The sequence below is a fragment of the Copadichromis virginalis genome, linkage group LG6 (assembly GCF_057382275.1).
Source record: "Copadichromis virginalis isolate Kocher_CV1m ecotype Utaka linkage group LG6, C_Virginalis_male_GT1.1, whole genome shotgun sequence".
Taxonomy (NCBI): Eukaryota; Metazoa; Chordata; class Actinopteri; order Cichliformes; family Cichlidae; genus Copadichromis; species Copadichromis virginalis.
Window position 1 is genome coordinate 27,444,677 of NC_140623.1, and position 11,121 is coordinate 27,455,797.

General features: G+C 37.3%; 2 protein-coding genes across 7 annotated transcripts; one reads left to right on the forward strand and one right to left on the reverse strand.

Annotated features, from left to right (window-relative positions):
* Positions 1–875: 875 nt before the first annotated feature.
* On the reverse strand, positions 876–6,733 carry pld6 (phospholipase D family, member 6). 6 transcript variants are annotated; one of them, XM_085459612.1, is made up of 5 exons: positions 6,657–6,733; positions 5,066–5,176; positions 4,388–4,559; positions 3,949–4,178; positions 876–1,810 (listed from the first exon to the last, which is right to left on the reverse strand). In XM_085459612.1, exons 2-5 carry the CDS (start codon positions 5,073–5,075, stop codon positions 1,575–1,577), a joined length of 648 nt encoding a protein of 215 aa, XP_085315738.1. In that variant the 5' UTR covers positions 5,076–5,176; positions 6,657–6,733; the 3' UTR covers positions 876–1,574. The 6 variants fall into 6 exon arrangements, with proteins under 6 accessions (XP_085315738.1, XP_085315737.1, XP_085315736.1 ...); XM_085459611.1 differs by lacking the exon at positions 6,657–6,733 and adding an exon at positions 6,220–6,293; XM_085459610.1 differs by lacking the exon at positions 6,657–6,733 and adding an exon at positions 6,220–6,286 and having other exon boundaries at positions 5,066–5,210.
* A 19-nt stretch (positions 6,734–6,752) lies between these two features.
* On the forward strand, positions 6,753–11,111 carry LOC146707966 (transcription elongation factor 1 homolog). The gene is made up of 3 exons (XM_085459617.1): positions 6,753–6,868; positions 6,969–7,039; positions 8,854–11,111. Exons 1-3 carry the CDS (start codon positions 6,753–6,755, stop codon positions 8,916–8,918), a joined length of 252 nt encoding a protein of 83 aa, XP_085315743.1. The 3' UTR covers positions 8,919–11,111.
* The last annotated feature ends 10 nt before the right edge of the window (positions 11,112–11,121 follow it).

Below are 11,121 nucleotides of genomic sequence, written 5' to 3' on the forward strand. Positions count from 1 at the left end.
ACGAAGGAATCATTTTGAGTCAAATGCAACTGAAACATTCAAAATCAAGCGAACATTTATTCAAATAATTAAAGAAATTAAGGAAATCATGAAGGAAAATGGGCTTGGTATACCATTCAAGTAAATTTCATTTAATCAGGTTCCATTAAACCTAAACTTTTACATTGCACTTATATAACGCATTACACGAAAAATTTACATGTAATTAAAATTGTTAAAAGCAGAATTTGGGGCACAATTATTTTACTTTTTCTTTTGAGTGTACGATCAGCTCTCGATGGTCAAAAAACGAGTTTATACTGGTTTATTTTGAAGGTTATTGCTAAATTTCCGGTATTCTGTTGCCTCACCTGCTGGTGGACGCACTTTCAATACTAAGCCTTCCGATAAAACAAACAGAAAGTAAAAAATAAAAAAACTAGAAAAACAAATAAACAAAATTCCCAGGGCAGCTAAATAATGTGTTGACTTGTGCAACAGTTAGGCATCCAAATCTCATGAGCTCCCAGGTTTACTGGACACCGACACGGTAAATAAAATTGTCTGATTTTGTGGAGCTACCAGCTGTGGCGAACCCTTGTGTGAATAAAGGAAAAGTAGCTTTTTCTCTTACCATTTACAAAACTGCACTTCAAAATATAACCTTCTAAAACACTTCAAGTGTTAGGTCACACAAACCAGCTGTGGTCTTTATTTACATGCATCAGCCTGACTATGAGCAAGTAGTCATGCACACCAGGGCACATTAATCATGTCCCGACCCGATTATCTTCACTCGTTGGGAAATCTCAAGTGATATTACTGCTACAAAACGCTTCAGGTGAAATGAAATGAAGTGAATCATGTCAGAAAGGAAGAACCCTACACCTACAGGATCATTTTTACAACAAACAAAGACTTTTATTCAGGTTTTATTGGCGTTTGCCTGCAATAACAAACTATAATAAACAACTCTTATTTACGCTATAAACAAAGAACTGTATGTAGATTTGACAAAGGACATTAAACACAATCTATATTATAGATTTTCTCTTTACTTCCATGGAATGAACCACCTATTAATATTATTGTTTAAATGAGAAACGACGTCAGCTTGATAATCTAAGATCCTAAAAAAGCTAATTTTATTAATAACTTTTGTCAACCTGTGACAAAACCTATAAAAACAACACTGAATATATAAAGTAGAATAACAAACGAAAAACAAGTATTCAGATCCTAAAACAGAGGAATACACACAAAGAAAAAACATTGTAGAACCTAAACGCGTTAATGTTGCAGGGTTGTGAAAAGCAGTGGAACAACAGCAGGCCAGTCAAGCAGTTAGCACCTCAAAGGCTTTGTTTTCATCTAAAACCACAAAACCTTTAACTTCACACTTAGCCAGCTAAATCACATAACAGTGTTATGAATCATAAGCATAAAAAAATCTAACTTTTAATACTTCTGTTATCTACACACAGTAATGCTGTTACATTAACATGAATGAAGTCTCTCGAAACCTAAACATAGCCTCTGGAAAAAAAAGAAAAGGCCACTTTTTTTTTTGAATCCTCACTCAGTATTCATCATAGCTAATCAGTCAATGAACTGAGGTACTGGGCCGAATCATTGAGCCCCCATAGCCTGCAGAACTCCTTGACGAAAGGCTGAACCAGGTCGGGCTCCTCGGTGATGATGATGTTCTCCATGTTGCTCTGCACTGCTGTCAGCGTCCAGTTGAGGGAGCCGGTGATGAGCGTGCGGCCATCCACCACTGCAAACTTGTGATGCATGTGGACGGCGCTCACATCGCACCGCACGCAGATCCCTAGGGAGCAGAGGGTGGATAGGCAGGAGGAAGGAAGGGAAACTCTTTAATGCCTTACAGTATACAGCGCTTGTTTCCCTTCATCTACTTACTGTGAAATTCTGCACAAAAATTCAATGCGCCTCAAAAGGGAAAATGGTGGTTTTTAAAAGTACAGTATGTATGTAACGATCTCTTTAGTGCTACACCTTTAAAGATTGAAAGACTGTTACATATGTGTTTCTAAATGGATGGTGTGGAAAACTGAGGACCCAGAGGACCTGTAAAATACAAAGGTATTGTAAGCAGACGAAATGTAACCGCATTAAAACCTGCGCGCTTTGACCACATATAGGATTACCTAACACCACATCAGCCTCTCATGAAATATTTAGGACACTCACTACTTATTTCCATTATGGTTACCTTTTCTTGGAATATAAAAAAATATATATATATAACATGCAAAGACTGTATATCTGTATATTTTTTGTAAATGTGACTGTTATGTGCATCTGAAAGTCTAACATTAACTCATATGCACTGCAACACAGTGAACTTGTGGGTTTTAAACAGGCAATATAAAGTAAAAAATGTAAAACATTCTGATCTAAACTACAGCACTGAGACCGAGTTTTTTTAATGCATTAAGTGTTTCTCTGTTCTTCAGTTGTTTTGTACGGAAATGATCATAAGGAGGATGTTGGATCTCAGTATGCATTACCCGGCAGACTGCTAATTTTTAGATTGGCCTGCAGATTACTCTCACAGATTAGTCATGCAAATCTTCTCTTGAATTTGGCAAGTGCATGCCTCTTAAAAAAAACCCACATTACCAGAAATGGCTTTTTAGCAAACCGAAGAAAGACAAGATCTTTTTCAGAATCTGTTTTATCATCCTTGTTAAAATGTTTAACAAATGAACTCTTGACTATCTTAAGTGATGATAACCTTTACCCCTGTGTTTATTTATGTACAGCGGTTCAAGAAGCTCCACAAGATAATGATGAAATATAATAAGAAGAAAAGAGACGTTGACTGTTCTTTGTGCCAAAGTGGTTTTCGTGTGATTTGCAGTCAATACACACATGCACACAAAAACACACACACTTTCTCTCTGAAGAGACACACTTTGCTGTCTGGCTGCCAGTTTTGCACTTACTTAATTCTTACTTAAAGCTTCTGTCTTGCAAAAAAAATAAAAATAAAATAAAAAGGGTTACATTGTATTAAAGTTGAGTGTCTCATTAAAGAACCACAAAGATCTCCAGTGCCCTGCAGTTGGAAAATAAAATACACTGGTGAAGATGGTGTCATTTTCACCGGTGGATGTACAGCTAATATAATAGTTCAAAGAGTATGAGCGAGAGTGCATAAGGGACAGAAACAGAAGAAAAGGGACAGACTCAATCAAATATAGGTGTGATATATAGTTAGTTAGCTAAGTGCAAAAAGCTGCAAAGACGGCTCAGACTTATTAGGGCAGACAAATCAAAAATGGAAAGGTTTTGCTGATTGGTTTTTGGAAATAATTGTGTGTGTGGGTGTGTGTGTGTGTGTGTGTGTGTGGGGGGGGGGGGGGGTTCTAGCTTACTGACGACAGGACCCAAAGTTCAGCAGTAAAAGGGATATTGTTGATATATGTTTCCAGAGGCTGATATATGGTTGGAGTAATCTATTAAATGCAGAGAGGGCTGCAGAGAAAGTGAGACAGCATGAGTCAGACACGTGACACAAAATCTTTCAGAGAATGATTAGTCTGACTCATAGGAGGGCTTGTAGCGGCAACCTCCATTCACACAGACAGCTCCTTTTATCTCTCTCTAATCACAACTAAGGAACCCAGTGATAGTAACAATGACACTTAAAGTCAAAGAACATAAACTGAGCAGCATTTCTTGAGCAGGACCTGAGTCATCCTTCTCGTATCTATAATAATGATCTCAGAGGTTAGTGTGACTGTTTTTTTTAACCAATAACACCACCCAAAGGACTACATACAGTATGTCTCAGTGGCCTGTGTGAGATTTATGAGACACTTTGCAACAATAGCACCCTGAGTCACACACTGACTCAAGTTACAATATATATGTATGCTTCCAAAACATTTCATATATATATATATATATATATATAAAAAAAAAAATCTCCTCCCTTACCGGCTTTGCGGAGGACGCCGATCTGGGAGCCACTGATGGCCGAGTAGACCTTGTCAGTGAGGACTCGGATGGTTACGCCCCTGCTATGCAGCAGTAGTACAGCCCTACTCAGATCCATGTTGGAAAAAGAAAAAAGACACAAGTCCAGAGAAGAGCAAGCAGACAGGATGTAGCGGAGAAGACGAGAGAAAGAGGTGTCTACACCATGAGGCAATGAGCAGACATGGGAGCTGGAAGAGCAGAAAACAAAAGATCACCTGTCATAATTCATGACCACTTAAGTAAAGTTTAGCTTTCAGGGTTCATTTCATGTGAAAAAAATACTTAAGTAGATGAAAAATGATTTTAAAAAGAGGTGAAGTTAATAGACATTGTAACATCTTTGGCAGCGATATAGGAAAACAATAATTACTTCAAGTTTCACTGATGTTCCACTTACTGAGGTAACGTGGGAGAGAAGATGTGCTCCACACAAGCCACCTCTGAGGGGAAGAAGAGGACCTTATTGGTGATTCTTTCAGATCGGCGACGACTGAAGAGCCAAAAGAGCAGCTCCAGACTGAGGGAGAGGGCCACCACTCCCAGGCTGACCACCTTTACTGTCCACATTGCTACCATGTAAAGAAAATAACTTTAAGAATCAAATGTGTAGCATAATGAAAACATCCTTGTCCTCATGCATGATCATAACGTGTTTTAATGTAGATTCTTTAACAGATAGAAAACAGAAAACAAGCTGAATTGTGGAGGACTCCAGCTTATCAGTTCTGAGGATTCACGCCCTTATAAACAACCTTTTCTTATTTTCTCGTCTCACCCTTCATTAGATCAGTAGTGCAATGTTTGTAGCTCCACAATGTTTTTTTTGTTTTTTTTTAAATACAGAACATCTTCAACTCTGTAGGAAACCTCTATGAACGCTGTTAAAATAACGCACCACAAATCATACATTTAACACATGTAGCTTGAACACAAAGGCTTGTTCATATTTGCCAAAGAGATCTTGATTATCTCAAAGACTTTTGGGAAAATGTTCTGTATGAGACAACAGTTTGGGTCCTGTTACATCTGATGTAAATATAACACAGCAGTTCATTAAAAATAACATCATACCTACAGTCAAACATGGTGGTGGTAGAGTGGTGGTTTGAGTTGCTTTGGTGCTTCAGGATTTAGATGACTTGCAGTAATTGATTGAACCATTAATTCTCCTCTTTACCAGAAAATCCTGAAGAAGAATGAACTGGCCATCAGTTCATGCCCTGAAGTTCAATTGCAATTAGGTTATGCAGGAAGACAATGATCTGAAACATATCAGCAAGTCAACCCCCAAAGTCCAGATTTAAAGGAAATCGAGAGGCTTTGACATGACCTTAGACTGTTTATGCTTTAAAACCCTTCAGTTTGGCTGAATTTAGAGCTGGCCAAAATTCCTCTACAGTAAAGTTAAAGTCTCACTGCCAGTTATCTCAAACGCCTCATTGCATTTCTTTGCCTTGTACTTGTGACATGTGCAATGACAATAAAGTTGAATTCGAATTCTAATTCTGATGCCAAGGGTGAAAAAAACAGTTATTAGACTTTGGGGCAATTGCTCTTTTCACACAGGGCCAGGTGGGGTTTAGATAACTACCCACTTTAATAAATTAAATTATAATTTAAAAATGTTATTTTACTATATGCTCTATTGGTTTTATTTGAAAATAAATGATGTACAATATTAACATAAATGTTGCCATTATGATACTTTATATCAGAGTTAGCATAAAGCTAATTTTCACCTCCAGTCACGTGCTAGGTTACATTACAAATAATTATAACAACAATAAAACAAACAATATCTCATAAAGGGTCATTCACAAAACACACACCCACATGCCCATGAGCGCCAAATAAGAAACAACAGGAATTATCTCAGCCTGATTAGAGTACTGTAGTTCTTTTATACCCTTACTCTGGTTATCTTTGTCTAAGAAGTTTAAAAATGATCTGAAACATGTAAGTGTGACAAATATGCCAAACAAACTGTTGTTCACTGCACTTTGTTTTCGGCTTTAACCAGTAGAACGCAAATTAGCTCCCTGAATCGGTTAACCAAGCTGAACTGAGCGAATCAAACCAGCATCTTAACAGTGTTGAGCTACTGTTGCTGACTAGAAATCGAAGCACATTTGACCAATGTTAACCTTGCGAGATGTGGAGCATGTCAAAACAGCAAAACTGAGGTTTTTATTTTATATTATTTTATTTCTTTAGAAAACAAAGGCAAACCTGAACAAGCTTCTGTCGCCACCACGTGGGAATAGGCAGCGCCAAGATCTTTGTCGTCACTATCAGGCAGTTAACAGACACGTCAGCTAGCCAATAGCAGGCCACGACGCTCACACTCTTCTCCAATTACGTAACGCGAAGAGTTACGGGTGCTGGAGCCAACGGAAGCCGTTTCCGCAAAACGGTAGCGTGTGTTTTCAACAAGAAAAGGTAAACTATCAATACATAACGTTTACCGGTCATTCTGTGTTTAATATGTGGGGATAGTTGAGGTATAATGAAATAGAATATAGCATTAAGTATTTTTTTCTATCGCGAGACGATTTGTATTGCACGAGAGAGCAACAACAAACATGCTAACGTTAGCCTGTTAACAACAGTGTGGGGCACCAGCAGCAACTAGCAGCTGGTGTTGTTCTTTTAGCAAATATTCTCACATATATATGGTGCTGTTGGTCCAGTGTACGTGCCGTCTTTGTTGAAGCAGTGTGATTTTTGTTTCTTTCACTCAGACTCGATTCCCTTTGTGTAAAATGGGTCGTCGCAAATCCAAAAGAAAGCCTCCTCCAAAGAAGAAGATGACGGGGGATCTGGAAACTCAGTTCACATGTCCTTTCTGCAACCACGAGAAGTCATGTGATGTCAAAATGTATAGTGCCCACCTAAACACACCTGGTCTATGGTTCGTAGGTAGATTTCTTAGGTGATTGGTGGTCTCTGACGCTTCTTCTCGCTTTGTCTTTCAACAGGGAGAGAAGCAGAAACACTGGGATAATATCATGTACAGTCTGCTTGGAGGAGTTCCAGACCCCCATTACCTGTATCCTTATTTAGGTGGCAGCTCTCTTTCTCATATAGCAGCAAAGCAAATATAAGGCAGAGCAGTTTCTTGTTATTTTATTATCTTTGCACATTTAAATTAATTTTTTATATGAGGAAAAGTAGTTTGACAAAATAAAATATTAGCTCATACATTATTCAGGGGTTAAAGAAGTTCATAGGGATGTACTATAAAACCAGTTTAATGGCTTGTTGAGCTATGTTGCGCTTAAAGTCAGCGTTTTCTTTGTCACAAAAGTGATCTCGTTTTACCTTGATAAAAACCTATGCTGAACACACAACCTGGTTGAGAGTAGGTTATCTTTAGAGTTTTGGTGTAAAATTCAATTATTCTTAAAATTGATTTATTCTTCTGCAGGAAATCTACGTCCTAGCTTACGTTGTAACCAGAAACTCATTTTATCCCTGCACTGCAACCATGCACCCCGTCAAAGTAATCGTGGTATGCGTTGATCCGACATTTAGTTGCATTTCTCTGGAGGTGCACATCAAGTTACCTAGAAGGTTGTGGCTTAGTGTTAAAAAGGCACTGAGGCTCAAGCGGTTATTATGTAATTAACTTAATTTAAAGTGTTTGTTTTACCGCTCTGTGCGATTAATCCCAAGATTTGCCGCAGGAGTAATCTCCTGACCTTTTCTTTTGTACCGGTCTTGTTCTTTACTATTATATGTTTTATGTTCTTGGTGGATTTTTAGACAGCATTGTATTGTCATTATCTGATAACATCTGTGAAGTGTAGGTGGCACTCACAGGTATCATTTCACGTGGAAGAAAATCCACATGATTTTATGTGAGCGCCCACAGAGCCTGAAGCAGAACACTCTTAATGGAGAAAGTTTATAACGTGCATCACAACAGTGGTTATCTAGGGTTATAGGCTTTGACAAGCACATTAAAGCAAAGAAACTGGCTGTATTGAGCTTAATTTGTTGTATACTGCCTCTTTGAATAATATAGAGTGGCATTAGGCTAAAACCTTGGTCATACATATGCAGGTGGTCAGGTTGTTGGTCATTTCTTTCTTTCTTTCTTTGTGAGGCCCTATATGTTTTACTAATAGCTCGTCTTAGGAAACCTGCCTTAAATGTCAACATCAGCATTTGCCTTCATTGCCTCACCACATCACTGAAATGAGACAGTGTCTCTTTCATATACCGTGCATATGACCATAGCTTCTAACTTATCTCAGGTTGACTATGTAGTAAGTCCACCTAAAAACTAACTGGTGCATAACTAAATCAGTATTTGTTTTGGGAAAAAATAATACCGTTATCTTGTTTTCACTTGGCCACAGTAACCACATAGATTAAATCAGATATCTTGAGAGCTTAATTGTAGGTCATATGAGCAATTTAATGATATCAAATGACTGAAATACTTGGTTGTTGACAGCTGGGAGACAAGGTTAAATTATCAGGAAAAAAGAGGTGGTAGGCTGACTTTAAATAAAGGTTATATAATCAAACTATATTATTATACTTTAAACAACAGCAGGTCACGTCATTTTTCCATCTCCGTGTAGTCTGAGACCAATATGAGGAACTGTTTAATTTTATCAGAGTAATAAAAATGTTGTGGTACAAGCTTAGAAAGGCAGGAGACCTTTGGAAAATGTTAATTTGTTTATTTTACTTCCAATAAATAACCTGGCTTCAGAATGCGATTTGCTCAAACACATTGTAATAACTGGAACTTTGTATTGATTTTTAAAGTTCACCTCATTCTCTGTCTGTGGATGTTTTTATTTTTAAGCAACAGCATCGTTTTTTTATCCTTAATCCATTCTTCCTCAGATCTGTCAGAGCCAGTTGATGTGTATAGTGATTGGATAGACGCCTGTGAAGCAGCCAATCAATAGAACTCATGAAAATGGTTAGAAACAGAGCGCAGTTAAGTTCTACCCACACTGAAGAGGAAAACCTTTTTTTTTTCTTTTTCTTTTTGCATTGCTTGATGCATGCTTGTCACATGTTCCTGTTCACAAAAAGCTGTCAATTGCCCAATGGCCGCTTTGCAGGTTCTTGAACTCTTTATAAGCTGCCAAACAAAAAACTGAGCTTGAATCAGCAGCAGAAATGGGAGAAAATGTGCAACTACTGATAAATAAAATATCCAAATGTCAAATTTGTGGGTACTCTGTTGCCGACACATACCTAGCATTAACTTTCTAACAGCTAACTAGACATGGATGCTACAATAATTAAACTGATAGTAAAATCTAATCTATTTTAGCTAGCTACAGACATTTTGTTGCACATTGTGAGGCCGGCTGTTTTCCTTCTAGCAGGCCTGATTTCAGAGTATGACATGTTGCGCTTTGTCTCTACACCTGTCAGAAAGGTGGTGAAGAGTTCTCCCCTTTCTGTTTAAGGTTTCAGCTCACAACTCTAGTTTTGACTCTTGAGATTTATTACATAATTTGTTCTGTGCAGTGTACCCTGATTTATCTTTACACATTTAGCAGAGCTGTCTGTTTTAAAAATACAGCTTCTTTTTTGGGTGGGTGGTTGGTTGGGGGACCTTATTGGTGATCATCTAGGTCCATTCTTTTAAAATAAAGTATTTTGCATTGAAAAAATGCTTCCAGGTATTTAGTTTCTAACTGCTAGAGATATCTAAGAGATACAAAGATTATGCAAGCGAACATATTCACATCTTAGCATTTGAATATTTTAATATGAATATTTGTATCATGAAAGAAACTATGAATATGGTGAGTAGGTTGATTTTAAAATGGACAACTCTTGAGTATTATTCCTACAGTTTTTCAAAGTCTGACACAAGCAACTCGATCTAGTTGAAGAGTAAAAATTGTCTTGTTTTTTTAATGATTTATACAGTCTTGGTACAAGGAATCCTGAGCCGGATGTTTGTTCAGTCCAACTGCAGTGCTGGAAAATGTCACTGAAATAGCTAATCATGAGCTTTGTGTGTATGTGTGTGTGTGTGTGTGTAATCTATAATGATTACTCAGATTTAAGTATGATGTTACAGATTCTGGTCATAATGCAGTCACTCAGACATCTGTGTCACAGCATTAGGTCATTCCACTCTAGAGAGGAACAAGATGTTCAAGATTCATGCTGAGCTGCTGAGTTCATGAGTTTTGAAATGTTTTTAATCCATTCAGTTTCTGTTTCTGATGTCTTTAGGTTATATGTTCATGAAATAAAATAATTTTAAGATGCACAAATGTTCTTTTAATGGGCATGTATATGCAGTAATGTGCAGTATTTCGATGCCTTGAAGTCAGTAGTTTATGCTCTATGACACTCTCCTACTCAGCCATCTGTTTTAGGTATCATGAATCAGAGCTGTTTTGTTTAATGTTTACTTAATGGATATGTTTGATTTTGATCCTGTGGTAGAGACTTAAGGGTAACCCCATCATTATTACATTTTTTATTACGCTCCACAAATCTGATGAAAATTCCAAATCCAAGCAGTATGTTATGTTTTCTGACTTACCTGTCCTGTTGATCTCACGTCTGCCGTTTAATGGGAAGAAGCAGTTTCGTTTTGCAGAAATACTCTGTAAATTATAGAAACAGCATGCTACTGTAGCTTAGTAAATATTACAAAAACAAATTCTTGGATTTTCACCCACATGTTCATAAACACTTGGGGTGCTAATAAGTATTTATGGAAGCAAGAATGTGTGTGTGTGTGTGGGCTTGCCTCCAAATACACCACATTGTCCAGATCTTAATGAGAAAAAACACACAACCCTGTTAAAGTCTGGCTTATTAATGTGATTATTTTTTTTGTAACATTTTTACGGCAATCGGTGGCTCTACAAAGAGACAGATGACTTAATTAGTTTTTTACTAAGAATTGTTAAAGTAATTAGGCTTGCCACCTTATATATTTTATGTGATATTAAAATATTCCAACAGAATAACAGAAATGTAAAATGATAACCGACATGACTGTGTGTGTGTGTGTGTGTGTGTACAAGCACAATTAGAAGAGATTTGCTTCCTTGAAAGGTTGAATGATTGAAAGATGTTTCCCCACATTGTTAAAAAAACATTAAACTTATTTACAAGGCCATCTTATAA